Raw genomic sequence first — 23,360 nt, forward strand, 5'->3', positions numbered from 1 at the left:
TTATTTCTTGTTTGCAAGCTGGGTAACTTTGTCCTTCGCATCGTTGAGCGTATTTCTCTCCGAAAAAATAAGCTGCGCAATCATTAAGTCCCTCGATTTATCAATTGACCCCCGTTAGAACTTCATATTAGTACAATTCAAATAGTATTACATAATGAATTTAATTGAATATAAGCATTTGAAATAAAACCAGACCTGAGAAAAATGACTTGTCCATTTTTCACCGTTCCAATATTGAAAGCATCGAAGAACAAATATTCCACATGAATTGCTGGTCCGTACAAACAACGGTTCATAAGTTCGCATTTGAGGATAGATATTAAAACAATATGAAAGTATTTACTCACCCGTCTTCTTGGTGTGGCATATTATACGTTTTGATAGGCCAAGTAGACACATCCGGATAATTCACAGCACCGCTCGCATTCGCATCACGTATGTCATATCCAAATTGTTTTCTCTGTTCATATACATGATAGCACGAAAAGAATTTAACATAGTTCAGTTACTAAATAATAGTTTCAATATGCTCATGTAAATTTATGCCGTACCAGCTCCTCAATTTTTTCTGTAATTTCACTGTCATGTTCGGGTCCCATCAAAGAATCAAGAACCTGGAACTCTTCCTTCGGGCGATGCATGACAACCGAAACCCAGTGGGTATTTCCCTTATTAAGAGGAATATAAATCTGCATCACAACGAAAATATGATGCAATCAACACATACTCTCTTATTATTTATATCCCATATATGCATACATTAAGGCAGTTGAACTTACCTTATCTTTTTGAAAATACTCATCGGTGCATCTATTCACGGGTCCATTCTTCTTCGCCACAACTTCATTGTCATTTTTTCCTGGCTCGGTGTCCGGTCTAAATTCAAGTAACCAAGTGACCGGCCAGGTCGGCATTATATGACGATCGTCACCAACAACTCCTAATAGATACGACGAATAAGCATTGATAACCTGAAAATAATTTAAATGATGTATAACAATTCTAATTTTCATTGAATGCTAATAGAAAACACAACAATAACTTACATCACCAGTTATCCATTGATGGTCAAGAATCTTACAAGCCCTCTCTGCACTGAGACCTTTGCGCATGCCATCATTGAATATTTCCTTCTTTCTATGTTTTGCTGAGCGCTCATAAGCACGAACAAACTTAACACTAGTTTTAATCACATCGTATTCATCTTGAAAGACTTCTTTCTCGAATAGTTCTGCAATACATGACGATAATATGTTAATAAGTCAATGATAAGTAGTAGGTTCAGCTCGAAAACAATATGATAAAACTCACTTGCTTTTCCTGAACGTTTTGCACGCTTTGTAGGTATAACTCGAACATAAGGAGACTTTATAAGGTTTGATACCTTCCGCTTCTGTTTCCCTACACCCTCCTCCTGTACCTCATCTTCTCCAATACAATCTATGGATCCACGTGATGCGATTTCATCTGTTCCTAAAGATGTAACAGATTTCTCATCAGATACCTCAGGAACTTCGATAGGATCTTCTTTATCACCCTTGAAACTATCCCAATATTCAGGTGTGCAATAATAAGGTGTCTTCTCTTCAGAATCATTAATATCATCTTCATCATCCTCTTGCACATTCTTTTTTCCCGGTGTGGTGAAATTGTCCACGTCAGGATTATATACAAATTCTTTATGAGGTTTCCCACCATAGTTTCTACTTTCACTATTTTCAACATACTCATTCTCTTCTTCTTTTTCAATATCACCGGCTTTTTAGAATACAACGCTTCGGTACAATTTCTCTATGACCCTCTGTGATTAAAAATTAGTTGTAATTAGTTATGTGACACATCAAAAAACATAGTGAACGGCAAAATCAGAAAACTTGTACCTGTGCGCATAGCTCCGGCATACAAAGCATATCCTTACGAATGTGCTTCAGCTCAGTCAAAATCCGATCCATAATAGGGTTCTGGGTAGCTGAAGCCTCAGATGTACTCACGCCTGTTCTCCTTCCAGTAATGTTAGACTTTCTCGTATTGGATTTCTTGTTCTTTTCAGCCTGTTCCATTCTAATTTTGTTTAAGCGGTACTCTTCAGTAATGGTGTCATCGATCTACAACATAAAGAATCATACAATCATATTTAATTAATAATTAATTTCAAACTTTAAATGGAAAAAATATATATTTAATGTATTACCATTCCAACACCACGACCATATTGAAAGTCGTACTTGTCTCTTTTCTCCGCTGCCGCTTCTTTCCAATTCCTCATCAAGGGGCTCAACAGCGCTAAAGGATCATACTGTGGACCGGTGCTTGGCTGCACCTTCTCCCAATATAGATACCGCAAAACAAACAAACAACCATTTAGCATGTGTTACACTATTATTACATAATACAATGATACGTCTCCAACGTATCTATAATTTTTGATTGCTCCATGCTATATTATCTACTGTTTTGGACTATATTGGGCTTTATTTTCCACTTTTATATTGTTTTTGGGACTAACCTATTAACCGGAGGCCCAGCCCAGAATTGCTGTTTTTTTGCCTATTTCAGTATTTCGAAGAAACGGAATATCAAATGGAGTCCAAATGGAATAAAACCTTCGGGAACGTGATTTTCTCACCCAACGTGATCCAGGAGACTTGGACCCTACTCCAAGGAGTCAAAGAGGCGGTCACGAGGGTGGGGGGCGCCCCCCCTAGGGCGCGCCCCCTGCCTTGTGGGCCCCTCGATGCTCCACCGACGTACTCCTTCCTCCTATATATACCTACGTACCCCCAAACGAACAGATACGGAGCCAAAAACCTATTTCCACCGCCGCAACTTTCTGTATCCACGAGATCCCATCTTGGGGCCTGTTCCGGAGCTCCGCCGGAGAGGGCCGTCATCACGGAGGGCTTCTACATCATCATAGCCTCTCCGATGAAGTGTGAGTAGTTTACCTCAGACCTTCGGGTCCATAGTTAGTAGCTAGATGGCTTCTTCTCTCTTTTTGGATCTCAATACAAAGTTCTCCCCCTCTCTTGTGGAGATCTATTCGATGTAATCTTCCTTTTGCGGTGTGTTTGTTGAGGCCGATGAATTGTGGGTTTATGATCAAGTCTATCTATGAATAATATTTGAATCTTCTCTGGATTCTTTTATGTATGATTGGTTATCTTTGCAAGTCTCTTCGAATTATCCGTTTGGTTTGGCCAACTAGATTGGTAGTTCTTGCCATGGGAGAAGTGCTTAGCTTTGGGTTCGATCTTGCGGTGTCCTTTCCCAGTGACAGAAGGGGCAGCAAGGCACATATTGTATCGTTGCCATCGAGGATAACAAGATGGGGTTTATTTCATATTGCATGAATTTATCTCTCTACATCATGTCATCTTGCTTAAGGCGTTACTCTGTTTTTAACTTAATACTCTAGATGCATGCTGGATAGCGGTCGATGAGTGGAGTAATAGTAGTAGATGCAGAATCGTTTCGGTCTACTTGTCACGGACGTGATGCATATATACATGATCATGCCTAGATATTCTCATAACTATGCTCAATTCTGTCAATTGCTCAACAGTAATTTGTTCACCCACCGTAGAATACTTATGCTCTTGAGAGAAGCCACTAGTGAAACCTATGGCCCCCGGGTCTATTCTCATCATATCAATCTCCATCACTTTAATCTTGTTTTGCTTTTTTACTTTGCCTTTACTTTTTACTTTGCATCTTTATACCAAAAATACCAAAAATATTATATCTACCAGATCTCACTGTCGTAAGTGACCGTGAAGGGATTGACAACCCCTAATCGCGTTGGTTGCGAGTAGCTATCGTTTTGTGCAGATACGAGGGACTTGAGCGTGGCCTCCTACTGGATTGATACCTTGGTTCTCAAAAACTGAGGGAAATACTTACGCTACTTTGCTGCATCATCCCTTCCTCTTCGGGGAAAACCAACGCAAGCTCAAGAGGTAGCAATAAGGATTTCTGGCGCCGTTGCCAGAGAGTCTACGCAAAAGTCAACATACCAAGTACCCATCACAATCCCTATCTCTCGCATTACATTATTTGCCATTTGCCTCTTGTTTTCCTCTCCCCCACTTCACCCTTGCCGTTTTATTCGCCCTCTCTCTCTCTATCCTCCCTCTCTATTTGCCTCTTTTTGCCCGTTTGCTCTTGTTTGCTTGTGTGCTAGTTTGTTTGCTTGTCGCCATGGCTAGTCTCATATCTTCTCCGTTGTCTCCCGAGAGTGAAGTTCTAAATTTTAAACAAAGGGAGGGAGAAAATCTAAAAGATGCTTGGTATAGAATTTGCAATGCTCAAAATAGATCTACCAGGAAGCAATCTACCTTAGTTCTTCTCCGCAATTTTTATGTAGGTGTTAATCCTTGGTATAGATATATCCTCGATACCATTACTGGAGGGAACTTCTTGGGTAGCCATACTTTTTATTCTTATAATGCTATGCTAAATTTATTTGGCTCACCACCTCTTTTGGTTAATGGAACCATGTTAACTTTGGAGCATGTTATGCAAAGACTTGAAAATATTGAAAATAAAGTTGCTACTATTGAATTAATTGAAAATCTAGATAAAAAGATCCACAATCAAATTACTCAATATGGATCTAAGGTAGGAATGACTCTGAAAAATATTAAGGAAAAGGAACCCATAGTTAATGAGAAGATAAACTTAGATTGTACTAGAATTGATAAACTTGAGGGTATCATTACAAACTTGGGAACCGCTTTTTCTTCCGTAAAGAATACTCCAAGTCCTCCTACTAAAATTTCCAAGCTTATGTATGTTCCCAAAAATAAGGGTGAATCATCTAGTAAGGAAACTGGGGATCTTAAATCTATAAGTATTCATCCCAATCTTTTTGCTATCATTAAGAAACCGATTGCTACAAATGAATTTTTCATGCCTAAAAGTTTGATAATCACTAGAAAGAAAGAAATTCCTAAGGGAAATAGATGCCTCATTGAAGAATTGCCTACTAAAGATGGCAATACCTAGATCTATCCTCGCTTTTATGCCTAGCTAGGGGCGTTAAACGATAGCGCTTGTTGGGAGGCAACCCAATTTTATTTTTATTCCTTGATTTTTGCTCCTTCTTAGTAATAAATAAATTATCTAGCCTCTGTTTTGGTTGTTTTTTGTGTGTTTAATTAGTGTTTGTGCCAAGTAGAACCGTTGGGAAGACTTGGGGAAAGTCTTGTTAAACTTGCTGTAAAAACAGAAACTTTAGCGCTCGCGAGAACTTCTGTAATTTTTATTTGAAGAGTGCTATTTAGTTAATTCTTTTTTCAGATAATTAATAGATAAATTACTCACGTCCAGAAATTTATTTTAGAATTTTTGGGGTTCCAGATCTTGCGCTAGCTACAGATTACTACAGACTGTTCTGTTTTTGACAGATTCTGTTTTTCGTGTGTTGTTTGCTTATTTTGATGAATCTATGGTTAGTAAAATAGTTTATAATCCATGGAGAAGTTGGAATACAGTAGGTTTAACACAAATATAAATAAAGAAAGAGTTCATTACAGTACCTTGAAGTGGTCTTTCGTTTTCTTTCGCTAACGGAGCTCACGGGTTTTCTACTTTAAGTTTTGTGTTGTGAAGTTTTCAAGTTTTGGGTGAATTCTTGTGATGGATTATGGAACAAGGAGTGGCAAGAGCCTAAGCTTGGGGATGCCCATGGCACACCCAAGATAATCCAAGGACACCAAAAAGTCAAAGCTTGGGGATGCCCCGGAAGGCATCCCCTCTTTCGTCCACTTCCATCGGTAATTTACTTGGAGCTATATTTTTATTCACCAACATGATATGTATTTTGCTTGGAGCGTCTTGTATTATTTGTGTCTTTGTGTCTTAGTATGCCACAATCATCCTTGATGTACACATCTTTTGAGAGAGCCATACATGAATTAGAATTTGATAGAATACTCTATGTGCTTCACTTATATCTTTTTGAGCTAAGTAGTTTGCTCTATGTGCTTCACTTATATTTTTTTAGCTAAGTAGTTTTGCTCTATGTGCTTCACTTATATCTTTTGAGCGCTATAATTTTGCTCTATGTGCTTCACTTAGATCTTTTAGAGCATGGTGGTGGATTTGTTTTAAAGAAACTATTGATCTCTCATGCTTCACTTAAATTATTTTGAGAGTCTTAATAGCATGGTAATTTGCTTAATAATAATATGCTTGGTATTCAAGATTTGTGAAACTTTCTTTTGAGTGTGTTGAATACTAAGAAAAGATTGAAGCATGATAATTGTTTTGAGATATGGAGGTGATAATATTAAAGTCATGCTAGTTGAGTAGTTGTGAATTTAAAGAATACTTGTGTTAAAGTTTGTGATTCCCGTAGCATGCACGTATGGTGAACCGTTATGTGATGAATTCGGAGCATGATTTATTTATTGATTGTCTTCCTTATGAGTGGCGGTCGGGGACGAGCGATGGTCTTTTCCTACCAATCTATCCCCCTAGGAGCATGCGCGTAATACTTTGCTTTGATAACTTCTAGATTTTTGCAGTAAGTATATGAGTTCTTTATGACTAATGTTGAGTCCATGGATTATACGCACTCTCACCCTTCCACCTTTGCTAGCCTCTCTAATACCACGCACCTTTCGCCGGTATCATACGCCTACCATATACCTTCCTCAAAACAGCCACCATACCTACCTATTATGGCATTTCCATAGCCATTCCGAGATATATTGCCATGCAACTTTCCACCATCTAGTTCATCATGACACATTCATCATTATCATATTGCTTAGCATGATCATGTAGTTGACATAGTATTTGTGGCAAAGCCACCGTTCATAATTTTTTCATACTTGTCACTCTTGATTCATTGCATATCCCGGTACACCGCCGGAGGCATCCATATAGAGTCATACTTTGTTTTAGAATCGAGTTGTAATCATTGAGTTGTAAATAAATAAAAGTGTGATGATAATCATTTAATAGAGCATTGTCCCAAAAAAAGAGAGAAAAGCCAAAGAAAAAAAGAAGGCCCAAAAAAAGAGAAAATAAATAAAAAGGGGCAATGCTACTATCCTTTTACCACACTTGTGCTTCAAAGTAGCACCATGATCTTCATAGTAGAGAGTCTCTCATGTTATCACTTTCATATACTAGTGGGAATTTTACATTATAGAACTTGGCTTGTATATTCCAATGATGGGCTTCCTCAAATTGCCCTAGGTCTTCATGAGCAAGCAAGTTGGATGCACACCCACTTAGTTTCTTTTTGAGCTTTCATATACTTATAGCTCTAGTGCATCCGTTGCATGGCAATCCCTACTCACTCACGTTGATATCTATTGATGGGCATCTCCATAGCCCGTTGATACGCCTAGTTGATGTGAGACTATCTTCCCCTCCTTTTTGTCTTCTCCACAACCACCATTCTATTCCACCTATAGTGCTATATCCATGGCTCACGCTCATGTATTGCGTGAAGATTGAAAAAGTTAGAGTATGAAACAATTGCTTGGCTTGTCATCGGGGTTGTGCATGATTTAAATACTTTGTGTGGTGAAGATAGAGCATAGCCAGACTATATGATTTTGTAGGGATAACTTTCTTCGGCCATGTTATTTTGAGAAGACATAATTGCTTTGTTAGTATGCTTGAAGTATTATTATTTTTATGTCAATATAAACTTTTGTCTTGAATCTTTTGAATCTGAATATCCATATCACAATTAAGAAGATTTGCATTGAAATTATGCGAAGTAGCACTCCACATCAAAAATTCTCTTTTTATCATTTACCTACTCGAGGGCGAGCAGGAATTAAGCTTGGGGATGCCTGATACGTCTCCAACGTATCTATAATTTTTGATTGCTCCATGCTATATTATCTACTGTTTTGGACTATATTGGGCTTTATTTTCCACTTTTATATTATTTTTGGGACTAACCTATTAACCGGAGGCCCAGCCCAGAATTGCTGTTTTTTTGCCTATTTCAGTGTTTCGAAGAAACGGAATATCAAACGGAGTCCAAACGGAATAAAACCTTCGGGAACGTGATTTTCTCACCGAACATGATCCAGAAGACTTGGACCCTACTCCAAGGAGTCAAAGAGGCGGTCGCGAGGGTGGGGGGGCGCCCCCCTAGGGCGCCCCCCTGCCTCGTGGGCCCCTCGATGCTCCACCGACGTACTCCTTCCTCCTATATATACCTACGTACCCCCAAACGAACAGATACGGAGCCAAAAACCTATTTCCACCGCCGCAACTTTCTATATCCACGAGATCCCATCTTGGGGCCTGTTCCGGAGCTCCGCCGGAGAGGGCCGTCATCACGGAGGGCTTCTACATCATAATAGCCTCTCCGATGAAGTGTGAGTAGTTTACCTCAGACCTTCAGGTCCATAGTTAGTAGCTAGATGGCTTCTTCTCTCTTTTTGGATCTCAATACAAAGTTGTTGGAAATATGCCCTAGAGGAAATAATAAATTGATTATTATTATATTTCCTTGTTCATGATAATCGTTTATTATCCATGCTATAATTGTATTGATAGGAAACTCAGATACATGTGTGGATACATAGACAACACCATGTCCCTAGTAAGCCTCTAGTTGACTAGCTCGTTGATCAATAGATGGTTACGGTTTCCTGACCATGGACATTGGATGTCATTGATAACGGGATCACATCATTAGGAGAATGATGTGATGGACAAGACCCAATCCTAAGCCTAGCACAAGATCATGTAGTTCGTATGCTAAAGCTTTTCTAATGTCAAGTATCATTTCCTTAGACCATGAGATTGTGCAACTCCCGGATACCGTAGGAGTGCTTTGGGTGTACTAAACGTCACAACGTAACTGGGTGACTATAAAGGTGCACTACGGGTATCTCCGAAAGTGTCTGTTGGGTTGGCACGAATCGAGACTGGGATTTGTCACTCCGTGTAAACGGAGAGGTATCTCTGGGCCCACTCGGTAGGACATCATCATAATGTGCACAATGTGATCAAGGAGTTGATCACGGGATGATGTGTTACGGAACGAGTAAATGAGACTTGCCGGTAACGAGATTGAACAAGGTATCGGGATACTGACGATCGAATCTCGGGCAAGTATCGTACCGATGGACAAAGGGAATTGTATACGGGATTGATTAAGTCCTTGACATCGTGGTTCATCCGATGAGATCATCGTGGAACATGTGGGAACCAACATGGGTATCCAGATCCCGCTGTTGGTTATTGGCCGGAGAGTCGTCTCGGTCATGTCTACGTGTCTCCCGAACCCGTAGGGTCTACACACTTAAGGTTCGGTGACACTAGGGTTATAGAGATATTAGTATGCGGTAACCCGAAAGTTGTTCAGAGTCCCGGATGAGATCCCGGACGTCACGAGGATTTCCGGAATGGTCCGGAGGTAAAGATTTATATATGGGAAGTCCTATTTCGGCCATCGGGACAAGTTTCGGGGTCACCGGTATTGTACCGGGACCACCGGAAGGGTCCCGGGGGTCCACCGGGTGGGGCCACCTGCCCCGGGGGGCCACATGGGCTGTAGGGGGTGCGCCTTGGCCTATATGGGCCAAGGGCACCAGCCCCAAGAGGCCCATGCGCCAAGAATCAAGGGAGAGGAAGAGTCCTAAAGGGGAAGGCACCTCCGAGGTGCCTTGGGGAGGAGGGACTCCTCCCTGGCCGCACCCTTCCTTGGAGGAAGGGCCAAGGCTACGCCTCCCCCCTCTCCCTTGGCCCTATATATAGTGGGGGGAAGGGAGGGCAGCCCAACCTAAGCCCTGGCGCCTCCCTCTCCCTCCCATGACACATCTCCCTCCTCCCGCAGCGCTTGGCGAAGCCCTGTTGGAATCCCGCTACTTCCACCACCACGCCGTCGTGTTGTTGGATCTCCATCAACCTCTCCTCCCCCCTTGCTGGATCAAGAAGGAGGAGACGTCGCTGCTCCGTACGTGTGTTGAACGCGGAGGTGCCGTCCGTTCGGCGCTAGGATCATCGGTGATTTGGATCACGACGAGTACGACTCCATCAACCCCGTTCTCTTGAATGCTTCCGCGCGCGATCTACAAGGGTATGTAGATCCACTCCTCCCTCGTTGCTAGATGACTCCATGGATTGATCTTGGTGACACGTAGGAAAATTTTGAATTTATGCTACGTTCCCCAATAGTGGCATCATGAGCTAGGTCTATGCGTAGTTTCTATGCACGAGTAGAACACAAAGTAGTTGTGGGCGTTGATTTTGTTCAATATGCTTGCCGTTACTAGTCTTATCTTGATTCGGCGGCATCGTGGGATGAAGCGGCCCGGACCAACCTTACACGTACGCTTACGTGAGACCGGTTCCACCGACTGACATGCACTAGTTGCATTAGGTGGCTGGCGGGTGTCTGTCTCTCCCACTTTAGTCGGATCGGATTCGATGAAAAGGGTCCTTATGAAGGGTAAATAGCAATTGGCATATCACGTTGTGGTTTTTGCGTAGGTAAGAAACGTTCTTGCTAGAAACCCATAGAAGCCACGTAAAACATGCAAACAACAATTAGAGGACGTCTAACTTGTTTTTGCAGGGTATGCTATGTGATGTGATATGGCCAAAAGGATGTGATGAATGATATATGTGATGTATGAGATTGATCATGTTCTTGTAATAGGAATCACGACTTGCATGTCGATGAGTATGACAACCGGCAGGAGCCATAGGAGTTGTCTTAATTTATTTATGACCTGCGTGTCAACATAAACGTCATGTAATTACTTTACTTTATTGCTAACCGTTAGCTGTAGTAGTAGAAGTAATAGATGACGTGACAACTTCATGGAGACATGATGATGGAGATCATGGTGTCATGCCGGTGACAAGATGATCATGGAGCCCCAAGATGGAGATCAAAGGAGCTATATGATATTGGCCATATCATGTCACTATTATTTGATTGCATGTGATGTTTATCATGTTTATACATCTTGTTTACTTAGAACAACGGTAGTAAATAAGATGATCCCTCATTAAAAATTTCAAGAAAGTGTTCCCCCTAACTGTGCACCGTTGCGACAGTTCGTTGTTTCGAAGCACCACGTGATGATCGCGTGTGATAGATTCTAACGTTCACATACAACGGGTGTAAGACAGATTTACACACGCGAAACACTTAGGTTGACTTGACGAGCCTAGCATGTGTACAGACATGGCCTCGGAACACAGAAGACCGAAAGGTCGAGCATGAGTCGTATGGTAGATACGATCAACATGAAGATGTTCACCGATGATGACTAGTCCGTCTCACGTGATGATCGGACACGGCCTAGTTGACTCGGATCATGTAATCACTTAGATGACTAGAGGGATGTCTATCTGAGTGGGAGTTCATAAGATGAACTTAATTATCCTGAACATAGTCAAAAGGTCTTCGCAAATTATGTCGTAGCTCGCGCTTCAGTTCTACTGTTTAGATATGTTCCTAGAGAAAATTTAGTTGAAAGTTGATAGTAGCAATTATGCAGACAAGGTCCGTAAACTGAGGATTGTCCTCATTGCTTCATAGAAGGCTTATGTCCTTAATGCACCGCTCAGTGTGCTGAACCTCGAACGTTGTCTGTGGATGTTGCGAACATCTGACATACACATTTTGATAACTACGTGATAGTTCAGTTAAACGGTTTAGAGTTGAGGCACCGAAGACGTTTTGAAACATCGCGAAACATATGAGATGTTTCGAGGGCTGAAATTGGGATTTCAGGCTCGTGCCCACGTCAAGAGGTATAAGACCTCCGACGATTTTCTTAGCCTGCAAACTAAGGAGAAAAGCTCAATTGTTGTGCTTGTTCTCAGATTGTCTGAGTACAACAATCGCTTGAATCGAGTGGGAGTTGATCTTCCTGATGAAATAGTGATGGTTCTCCGAAGTCATTACCACCAAGCTGCTAGAGCTTCGTGATGAACTATGATATATCAGGGACATATATGATGATCCTTGAGATATTCGCGATGTTTGACACCGCGAAAGTAGAAATCAAGAAGGAGCATCAATTGTTGATGGTTGGTGAAACCACTAGTTTCAAGAAGGGCAAGGGAACAAAGGGATACTTCATGCAACGGAAATTCAGCTGCTTCTCTAGTGAAGAAACCCAAGGTTGAACCCAAACCCGAGACTGAGTGCTTCTGTAATAAGGGGAACAACCACTGGAGCAGAATTACCCTAGATACTTGGTAGATGAGAAGGCTGGCAAGGTCGATAGAAGTATATTGGATATACATTGTGTTAATGTGTACTTTACTAGTACTCCTAGTAGCACCAGGGTATTAGATACCGGTTCAGTTGCTAAGTGTTAGTAACTCGAAATAAAAGCTACGGAATAAACGGAGACTAGCTAAAGGTGAGATGACGATATGTGTTGGAAGTATTTCCAAGGTTGATCAAATATCGTACGCTCCCTCTACCATCGAGATTGGTATTAAAACCTAAATAATTGTTATTTGGTGTTTGCGTTGAGCATAGACATGACTGGATTATGTCTATCGCAATACGGTTATTCATGTAAGGAGAATAATGGTTACTCTGTTTATTTGAATAATACCTTCAATGGTCTTGCACCTAAAATGAATGGTTCATTGAATCTCGATCATAGTAATACACATGTTCATGCCAAAAGATATAAGATAGTAATGATAGTACCACCTACTTGTGGCACTGCCACGTAAGTCATATCGGTATAAAACGCATGAAGAAGCTCCATGTTGATGGATCTTTGGGCTCACTCGTTTTTGAAAAGTTTGAGGCATGCGAACCATGTCTATTGGTGTATATGCATGAAGAAACTCCATGCAAATGGAGCGTTTGGACTCACTTGATTTTGAATCACTTGAGACATGCAAATCATACCACATGGGCAAGATGACTGAAAGCCTCGTTTTCAGTAAAATGGAACTAGAAAGCAACTTGTTGGAAGTAATACATTTTGATGTGTGCAGTCCAATGAGTGCTGAGGCATGTAGTGGATATCGTTATGTTCTTACTTCACAGATGATTTGAGTAGATGTTGAGTATATTTACTTGATGAATCACGAGTCTGAATTATTGAAAGGTTCAAGTAATTTCAGGGTGAAGTTGAAAGATCGTCGTGACAAGAGGATAAAATATCTATGATATGATCATAGAGATGAATATCTGAATTACGAGTTTGGCACAGAATTAAGACATTGTGGAAATTGTTTCACAACTAATACAGCCTGGAACACCATAGTGTGATGGTGTGTCCGAACATCATAACTGCACCCTATTGGATATGATGCATACCATGATGTCTCTTATCGAATTACCATGATAGTTTATGGGTTAGGCATTAGAGACAACCACATTCACTTTAAATAGGGCACCACGTAATTCCGATGAGATGACACCGTATGAACTATGGTTTAGAGAAACCTAAGCTGTCATTTCTTAAAAGTTTGGGGCTGCGACGCTTATGTGAAAAAGTTTCAGGCTGATAAGCTCGAACCCAAAGCGGATAAATGCATCTTCATAGGACACCCAAAACAGTCGGGTATACCTCCTGTCTCAGATCCGAAAGCAATAAGGGATTGTTTCTAGAATCGGGTCCTTTCACGAGGAAAAGTTTCTCTCGAAAGAATTGAGTGGGAGGATGGTGGAGACTTGATGAGGTTATTGAACCGTCTCTTCAACTAGTGTGTGGCAGAGCACAGGGAGTTGTTCCTGTGGCACCTACACCAATTGAAGTGGAAGCTTATGATAGTGATCATGAAACTTCAGATCAAGTCACTACCAAACCTCGTGGGATGACAAGGATGCATACTACTTCAGAGTGGTACGTAATCCTGTCTTGGAAGTCATGTTGCTAGACAACAATGAACCTACGAGCTATGGAGAAGCGATGGTGGGCCCGGATTTCGATAAATGGCTCGAGGCCATAAAATCCGAGAGAGGATCCATGTATGAAAACAAAGTGTAGACTTTGGCAGAACAGCTCGATGGTCGTAAGGCTGTTGAGTGCAGATGGATTTTAAAAGGAAGACGGACAATGATGGTAAATGTCACCATTAAGAAAGCTCGACTTGTCGTTAAGATGTTTTCCGACAAGTTCAAGGAGTTGACTACGATGAGACTTTCTCACTCGTAGCGATTCTAAGAGTCTGTTGGAATTATATTACTGCATTATTTATGAAATCTTGCAGATAGGATGTCAAAACATTGTTTCCTCGATGTTTTTTTGAGGAAAGGTTGTATGTGATACAAACCGGAAGGTTTTGTCAATCCTGAAAGATGCTAATAAGTATGCAAAGCTCCAGCAATCCTTCTAGGGACTGGAGTAAGCATCTCGGAGTTGGAATGTATGCTTTGATAAGATGATCAAAGTTTTGGGTGTATACAAAGTTTATGAGAAACTTGTATTTCCAAAGAAGTGAGTGGGAGCACTATAGAATTTCTGATAAATATATGTTGACATATTGTTGATCAGAAATGACGTAGAATTTCTGGAAAGCATATAGGGTTATTTGGAAAGTATTTTTCAATGGAAAGCCTGGATTAAGCTACTTGAACATTGAGCATCAAGATCTATAAGGATAGATCAAAATTCTTAATGGTACTTTCAAATGAGCACATACCTTGACATGATCTTGAAGGTGTTCAAGATGGATCAGTCAAAGAAGGAGTTCTTGCCTGAGTTGTAAGGTATGAAGTTAAGACTTAAAGCTTGACCATGGCAGAAGAAAGAGGAAGGACGAAGGTCGTCCCCTATGCTTTTATCATAGGCTCTCTACAGTATGCTATGCTGTGTACCGCACCTGAAGTGTGCCTTGCCATGAGTCAGTCAAGGGGTACAAGAGTGATCCAAGAATGGATCACAAGACAGCGGTCAAAGTTATCCTTAGTAACTAGTGGACTAAGGAATTTTCTCGATTATGGAGGTGGTAAAAGAGTTCGTCGTAAAGGGTTACGCCGATGCAAACTTTGACACTAATCCAGATTATTCTGAATAGTAAACTAGATTCGTATAGTAGAAAAGTTGTTTGGAATAGCTCCAAATGTAGCGTAGTAGTTGCATCTACAAGATGACATAGAAATTTGCGAAGTACATACGGATCTAAATGTTGCAGACCCGTTGACTAAAACCTCTCTCACAAGCAAAACATGATCAAACCCAGAACTCATTGAGTCTTAATCACATGATGATGTGAACTAGTTTAGTGACACTAGTAAACTCTTTGGATGTTGGTCACATGGCGATGTGACCTGTGAGTGTTAATCACATGATGATGTGAACTAGATTATTGACTCTAGTGCAAGTGGGAGACTGTTGGAAATATGCCCTAGAGGCAATAATAAATTGATTATTATTATATTTCCTTGTTCATGATAATCGTTTATTATCCATGCTATAATTGTATTGATAGGAAACTCAGATACATGTGTGGATACATAGACAACACCATGTCCCTAGTAAGCCTCTAGTTGACTAGCTCGTTGATCAATAGATGGTTACGGTTTCCTGACCATGGACATTGGATGTCATTGATAACGGGATCACATCATTAGGAGAATGATGTGATGGACAAGACCCAATCCTAAGCCTAGCACAAGATCATGTAGTTCGTATGCTAAAGCTTTTCTAATGTCAAGTATCATTTCCTTAGACCATGAGATTGTGCAACTCCCGGATACCGTAGGAGTGCTTTGGGTGTACCAAACTCACAATGTAACTGGGTGACTATAAAGGTGCACTACGGGTATCTCCGAAAGTGTCTGTTGGGTTGGCACGAATTGAGACTGGGATTTGTCACTCCGTGTAAACGGAGAGGTATCTCTGGGCCCACTCGGTAGGACATCATCATAATGTGCACAATGTGATCAAGGAGTTGATCACGGGATGATGTGTTACGGAACGAGTAAAAGAGACTTGCCGGTAACGAGATTGAACAAGGTATCGGGATACCGACGATCGAATCTCGGGCAAGTATCGTACCGATGGACAAAGGGAATTGTATACGGGATTGATTAAGTCCTTGACATCGTGGTTCATCCGATGAGATCATCGTGGAACATGTGGGAACCAACATGGGTATCCAGATCCCGCTGTTGGTTATTGGCCGGAGAGTCGTCTCGGTCATGTCTACGTGTCTCCCGAACCCGTAGGGTCTACACACTTAAGGTTCGGTGACGCTAGGGTTATAGAGATATTAGTATGCGGTAACCCGAAAGTTGTTCGGAGTCCCGGATGAGATCCCGGACGTCACGAGGATTTCCGGAATGGTCCGGAGGTAAAGATTTATATATGGGAAGTCCTATTTCGGCCATCGGGACAAGTTTCGGGGTCACCGGTATTGTACCGGGACCACCGGAAGGGTCCCGGGGGTCCACCGGGTGGGGCCACCTGCCCCGGGGGGCCACATGGGCTGTAGGGGGTGCGCCTTGGCCTATATGGGCCAAGGGCACCAGCCCCAAGAGGCCCATGCGCCAAGAATCAAGGGAGAGGAAGAGTCCTAAAGGGGAAGGCACCTCCGAGGTGCCTTGGGGAGGAGGGACTCCTCCTTGGCCGCACCCTTCCTTGGAGGAAGGGCCAAGGCTGCGCCTCCCCCCTCTCCCTTGGCCCTATATATAGTGGGGGGAAGGGAGGGCAGCCCAACCTAAGCCCTGACGCCTCCCTCTCCCTCCCATGACACATCTCCCTCCTCCCGCAGCGCTTGGCGAAGCCCTGTTGGAATCCCGCTACTTCCACCACCACGCCGTCGTGTTGTTGGATCTCCATCAAACTCTCCTCCCCCCTTGCTGGATCAAGAAGGAGGAGACGTCGCTGCTCCGTACGTGTGTTGAATGTGGAGGTGCCGTTCGTTCAGCGCTAGGATCATCGGTGATTTGGATCACAACGAGTACGACTCCATCAACCCCGTTCTCTTGAATGCTTCCGCGCGCGATCTACAAGGGTATGTAGATCCACTCCTCCCTCATTGCTAGATGACTCCATAGATTGATCTTGGTGACACGTAGGAAAATTTTGAATTTATGCTACGTTCCCCAACAAAAGTTCTCCCCCTCTCTTGTGGAGATCTATTCGATGTAATCTTCTTTTTGTGGTGTGTTTGTTGAGACCGATGAATTGTGGGTTTATGATCAAGTCTATCTATGAATAATATTTGAATCTTCTCTGAATTCTTTTATGTATGATTGGTTATCTTTGCAAGTCTCTTCGAATTATTCGTTTGGTTTGGCCAACTAGATTGGTAGTTCTTGCCATGGGAGAAGTGCTTAGCTTTGGGTTCGATCTTGCGGTGTCCTTTCCCAGTGACAGAAGGGGCAGCAAGGCACGTATTGTATCGTTGCCATCGAGGATAACAAGATGGGGTTTATTTCATATTGCATGAATTTATCTCTCTACATCATGTCATCTTGCTTAAGGCGTTACTCTGTTTTTAACTTAATACTCTAGATGCATGCTGGATAGCAGTCGATGAGTGGAGTAATAGTAGTAGATGCAGAATCGTTTCGGTCTACTTGTCACGGACGTGATGCCTATATACATGATCATGCCTAGATATTCTCATAACTATGCTCAATTCTGTCAATTGCTCAACAGTAATTTGTTCACCCACCATAGAATACTTATGCTCTTGAGAGAAGCCACTAGTGAAACCTATGGCCCCCGGGTCTATTCTCATCATATCAATCTCCATCACTTTAATCTTGTTTTGCCTTTTACTTTGCCTTTACTTTTTACTTTGCATCTTTATACCAAAAATACCAAAAATATTATATCTATCAGATCTCACTCTCGTAAGTGACCGTGAAGGGATTGACAACCCCTAATCGCATTGGTTGTGAGTAGCTATCATTTTGTGCAGGTACGAGGGACTTGAGCGTGGCCTCCTACTGGATTGATACCTTGGTTCTCAAAAACTGAGGGGAATACTTACGCTACTTTGCTGCATCATCCCTTCCTCTTCGGGGAAAACCAACGCAAGCTCAAGAGGTAGGATACAACTATTCAATTTAAAAAATAAATCATACCTGGAGAAGTGCTAGGTTGCCACGTGGCCATTCCCTAACATGACCGGGCTGCAAGACCATACCAATCTCCAACAAACAAAACCGCAAAGTGAATGCGTTCAAGTTGAACTTTTTTATATGCCTGGCATCTTGCACTAGTGCATAATAATTCTTCGGAATGTACTCAGCAGACACTGGTGCAATTATAGTCCCTAACAGGACGAGAAACGCCATCCAAACAAATTCATCGTCCGCGTTTTTATTTCTCACAATCTTGTCAATAAGATCATCAATCAATATTTTACCATTCTTCTTGTTAACAAAACTAGCTGGAATTTTTTTTATTGCTTTGCCTTGGTCCATACTCAAAAAACTAGAAACATCAACTCCTTCATTCTTGAAACCAAATATAGCGAACACATCATCAGGCCTCAGTGAAATCAACCCTTTTTTTCTGGCTGCCTCTTGCACCATGAATTTTTTACTACTAGGATTGTAACCTTGAATCATAAGCGCAAGCAAATTATCATGCATCTTGACCGAAGGTATTCGTAACATGCCCTCCATCTCCGTTTCGTAAAACGTAAATCGCTGACTTGATGTTAACTTATTAACAAGACTAACCCATATTTCTCCGGAACATGCAATCACACCATCGATGTCCATACTGCATATAATAATATCTATGTGACGTTGCATGCAGCTAATGTGTTATATAATGTTGAAAATATTAAAAGAAATACCCGCCCGACGGAGACTACAACGGGCGACGGCGATCACAGCGGTTGACAGCGGCGTCTGACGGCGGGCGTTCACAACCGGCGCTGGCGGCGGGTGGTGACGTCGGGCGTTGACGACCGGCGCTGACGGCGGCTGGTGACGTCGACTAGTGCGGGGTGACGACGGGCGTTGACGGCGGGCGTTGACGACCGGCGCTGACGGTGGGTGGTGACATCGACTAGTGCGGGGTGACGACGGGCGTTGACGGCGGCGCGACGCTGTCGGGCGGGGAACAACAGTGTAGGCGGCGGCGGGCGACGGGGATCAGATCGGGCGCGTCGTCGGCACGTACGACGCAAAAAGTGCATGCGCGACATGATTGGGCGACGTGCGCGTTTGTCGGGAATATTCCCTCAGATAGCGACGGCTCGTGCAGATATTTTGTCGCGTTCCTACGCTGTACGTATTTTCTATGATTTTCTGCACCGAAAACCCCCAAAACACTGCCCGGACGTGATGCAACGTGCGTTCGTAGTCCGATTTCGTTCATCTCTGGCGTGCGGTCCCCGACCAGGTCCCCACACACGCTGCCAAAAGTTGGGTGCATTCCGGCAAACCGCACTGGCACTTGCTGTGCAACCCGGTGGTTTCGGTATGGGTGGAGGGGACCCTCGGTCGTACGTCTCTCCGTCGCATCCGCCAAAGTCGCTCTTTTTTTCCACGGGTCACAGTGACCATGCAGGGCACGCACACGATATTTTGTCGCGTTCCGACGCTGTACGGATTTCTATGATTTTCCGCACCGAAAACCCCAAAAACACTGCCCGGACATGACGCAACGTGCGTTCGTAGTCCGATTTCGTTCATCTCTGGCGTGCGGTCCCCGGCCGGGTCCCCACACACGTTGCCAAAAGTTGGGTGCATTCCGGCAAACCGCACTGGCACTTGTTGTGCAACCCGGTGGTTTCGGTATGGGTGGAGGGGACCCTCGGTCGTACGTCTCTCCGTCGCATCCGCCAAAGTCTCTCATTTTTTTTCCACGGGCCACAGTGACCATGCAGGGCACGCACGCCAAAATTTGTCGTGTTCCGACGCTGTACGGATTTTTAATGATTTTCCGCATCGAAAACCCCAAAAACACTGCCCGGACGTGACGCAATGTGCGTTCGTAGTCCGATTTCGTTCATCTCTGGCGTGCGGTCCCCGGCCGGGTCCCCAGACACGCTGCCAAAAGTTGGGTGCATTCCGGCAAACCGCACTGGCACTTGCTGTGCAACTCGGTGGTTTCGGTATGGGTGGAGGGGACCCTCGGTCGTACGTCTCTCCGTCGCATCCGCCAAAGTCGCTCATTTTTTCCACGGGCCACAGTGACCATTGAGGGCACGCACGCCAAAATTTGTCGCGTTCCGACGCTATATGGATTTTCTATGATTTTCCGCACCGAAAACCCCCCAAAACACTGCCCGGACGTGATGCAACATGCGTTCGTAGTACGATTTCGTTCATCTCTGGCGTGCGGTCCCCGGCCGGGTCCCCACACACGCTGCCAAAAGTTGGGTGCATTTCGGCAAACCGCACTCGCACTTGCTGTGCAACCCGATGGTTTCAGTGCGAAAATGTGTGTACCGAACACCTTTCTTTCTGTAACTTACAAACATGCCCAATTTTTTTATCGCATTCTATCTACATGAGAATCATGCGTGGCAATTTTATGCGCATTTTGGGTCTGTTTGCATTTTCTATGGTTTTTGGCTTCGACAGTCCTAAAACACTGTTTTTAATTCAAAATTATTTCATACTATTTTTTAAAAAAAATTACAAATTCCTTCTTCTAATTTCGTTTTTTTACTTTTTCCTTTCTTCCTCTCTTCCTCTTTTTTTTATATAATTTTTACTATTCTTTCAATTATACCGGTAAACTATTTAATTTTAATTTCTTTCGGGTCACTTTTATTTTATAAAATGATTCACTTTTTGTCCATAATATTTCATACTAATTTTCATTCCAACATAACGATAAACGATAGTTCATTCAGCATAACGACGGTTCATTTTACATTAAAATATAAAAAACTTAATTAAACATGACTTAAGTAAACTTAATTAAACATAACGACTTAATCCTAATCTACTCGTCGTCGTCGGAGTCGGCGAGGTCCACGATCTCCCCCCCCCCGTCGTCGTCGCCGTCGCCGTCGTCGCTGCTCTTGCCGCCGTCGTCCCAGTAGCCACCGTCGCCCTCCTCCGGAGCCACCTGCGGCTGCACAGCTTTGATGGCCGCCACCGCATCCAGTGCGGCCTGCAGCTCAGCGGCCTCTGCTACCGCCGCCGTGTCGAGTGCGGCCTGCGGCTCGGCGGCCTCTCTCACCTTTGCGTCCGCCGCCGCGGCCGCTGCTTCTGCCTGCGACGCCCGCTGTGCGATGAGATAGCCGGGGTAGTCGTCGGGGTCGCCGTCCTCGCGCAGTGTCAACTGCTCCGACGGGATCTCAATGACAGGAGGGGAGGCGGGCCGGGCGATGGCGGGAACCGGACGACAGGACGAGCTCGGAGACGGCGCGGCCACCGGAGGGGGACGGCGGGGCCGACGCGGGGCGGAAGATGAGCCGCGCACGACAGATGACGAACCGCCCGGGCCCGACGACGAGCCGCCCGTCCGCAACTCCCGACGAGCCTGCGCAACGACGGCCCAGTAGTTCTTGCCCTTACAAAATCTCGCGCGGCCGACGATGTTCCACTGGCCGCCCTCGTGCTGGCGGAGCTCGTCCGGCGTCGCGCTGGGCCCCCTCGTCGGGTACCCGTCGGCGGTGATGTGGAACGCACGAGGCAGACGGCAGCCCGGCGGCACCATCATCCCGAGACGGATGAGCTCGTCTGTCTCCGGCGTGCCCAGGCTCGTCGGCCACGAGCTACCGCCGCCGTCGGGCGCCATGGAGGCCGCCGGGAAAGGGAGCTTGTCGGCGGTGGAGCGCGTCGGTGGGTGGGGTGAGCGGGTCGAGGCGCGTTGAGTGGAGTGGGGGGAGGCAGACGGGGCGACGAGCGGCGTTTTAAAGGCAGGCGCCGGTGGGTGGGGGAGGCTGTCCGATAGGTGACCGACGCCCGGCTTAACACCGGCATTAATGGCGCATCGGGCCGGCGGCCGCGTCGGGAACCGCCCTTGACCGACGCTTAGACGGCACGCAACCGCCCGTCCCCACATGTTGCGTCGTGTTATTTTTTTTCGTCCAGCCGACGCCACGTCGCCACGAGTACGTCGCTCGACAGGTCACGTCGTTTTTTTCTTTGGTTGTCCTCGTACGCACGCGGACGGACGCGTGTACGGGTAGTCGGCGTAGAGCCCCGTTGCGCGGGTACAACCCCGTCCTGCGGGCGGCGGCTTTTTATGTGCTGGGACGATCCTACCCTTTTTAATGAAGGGGTACGGTGCAATCTCAGCCGTTGTTGTGTTTAGGGGGTTATACCGAAGAAGAAGTGTACTTGGGCAGCCATGTGTAGGGAGAGGACATGCACGCCGGGGAGCTGCAAGCATGTGCCTTTCCCGGTGTCTGCAGCGTGTAAGCCGACCTCCAAGAGGCCCCAGAGACCAAGCCTGTACATGGGCTTAGCATAGGAGCACCGCCATGAGAGCTTCTCCACCATTGGTGCCAAGACGAAGACCCTGAGATCGCCGCGGGCATGGAAAGTCAGGCTCAGTTGCTTAAGCACGGGCGCCGCGGGCATGGAAAGTCAGGCTCAGTTGATGCTCTCCACGGAGAGCTCCCGCAGCGACGGCGAGTGGACGGTGATGCTGCCCATGGGCAGCACGCCATTGTTGTTCACCCTGAGCGTGCGGATGCGCGAGCAGCGAGGGATCAAGGCGGCGAGGTCGACGTCGCAGCCGGTGAGGGCGAGCCTCTCCAGCGAGGGGAACCCGGAGGGCGGCGCGCAGAGGCGGAGGTGGAGCGCGCGCACGTCGATGGAGGTGGCGCGGCGGAGGCGGGGCAGCTCCACGGGAGAAGGGCGTAGAACTGCTCCACGGGGAGCCGGTCCAGACGCGGGAGCAGGACGTCCGGCGAGAGGACGAAGAGCACCTCCACGGGCGAGAGCGCCGCCGCGGCGCGGAGCAGCGAGGAGACGCTGGCGGGGTGGAGCGCGGTGGCTTGCCAGCGGACGCGGATGTCGAGGCGGTAGTGGCACAACCCGGGACGGACGGCGCGGGCGAGCGCCGCCTGGATCGAGCGGAACGGGACATCGTGGAGGGCGACGGTGACGCGGGGCAGGCGGGTCCAGAGGGCGCGCCACCGGCGGGAGAGGAGGCTGGTGCGCGCGGCGGCGCCGGTGGAACCGAGGCGCTCGAGGATTTGGACGAGCAGATCGTCTGGGAGGGCGCTGATGAGGTCGGCTGGACCTGGGCAGCCATGGCGCGGTCCGTTCTCCGTCTCCTCCATGGGAAAACCCCAATGATGCAACTAATCCCATGGCGTGGGGCACGGGGAATGTTAATTAAGAGTATCTTCAACAGCCGCGCTAAAAGACGCGTGTGCGGTAAATTGGCTTTTTAATGCGCGTGGGATGTTTTCGTGTGCTCTAGCGATGGCGTGAAACTAGCGCATGAAACGATTACGCGCGTGCAGGAAAAGGTGTTGGAACCGAGAACACCGACGAGGCCTAGATC

At 45.3% G+C, this 23,360-nt stretch overlaps 2 protein-coding genes and 1 pseudogene across 2 annotated transcripts; all 3 read right to left on the bottom strand.

The window, feature by feature from the left end:
* Nucleotides 1–18,556, bottom strand: LOC147974808 (uncharacterized; annotated as a pseudogene).
* Nucleotides 18,557–20,837: 2,281 nt separating this feature from the next.
* LOC147974809 (uncharacterized) lies at nt 20,838–21,905 on the bottom strand. Its single transcript, XM_087520148.1, has one exon. The coding sequence runs from the start codon at nt 21,903–21,905 to the stop codon at nt 20,838–20,840; it is 1,068 nt and encodes a 355-aa protein (XP_087376274.1).
* A 533-nt stretch (nt 21,906–22,438) lies between these two features.
* LOC147974810 (putative F-box/FBD/LRR-repeat protein At4g00315) lies at nt 22,439–23,133 on the bottom strand. The gene is made up of 2 exons (XM_087520149.1): nt 22,777–23,133; nt 22,439–22,690 (listed from the first exon to the last, which is right to left on the bottom strand). Exons 1-2 carry the CDS (start codon nt 23,131–23,133, stop codon nt 22,439–22,441), a joined length of 609 nt encoding a protein of 202 aa, XP_087376275.1.
* Between the last annotated feature and the right edge of the window lie 227 nt (nt 23,134–23,360).

The sequence above is a fragment of the Triticum urartu genome, chromosome 4A (genome assembly GCF_056163025.1).
Source record: "Triticum urartu cultivar PI428250 chromosome 4A, HENAU_Tu73, whole genome shotgun sequence".
Taxonomy (NCBI): Eukaryota; Viridiplantae; Streptophyta; class Magnoliopsida; order Poales; family Poaceae; genus Triticum; species Triticum urartu.

Excerpts from the sequence above, each read along its gene's own strand:
- LOC147974809 (XM_087520148.1), bottom strand. The coding sequence starts at position 21,905 with ATGTGGGGACGGGCGGTTGCGTGCCGTCTAAGCGTCGGTCAAGGGCGG.
- LOC147974810 (XM_087520149.1), bottom strand. The coding sequence starts at position 23,133 with ATGGAGGAGACGGAGAACGGACCGCGCCATGGCTGCCCAGGTCCAGCC. Across the intron at positions 22,691-22,776 it reads CGGCGCTCTCGCCCGTGGAG|CTGCCCCGCCTCCGCCGCGC; the intron begins GTGCTCTTCGTC and ends TCTCCCGTGGAG.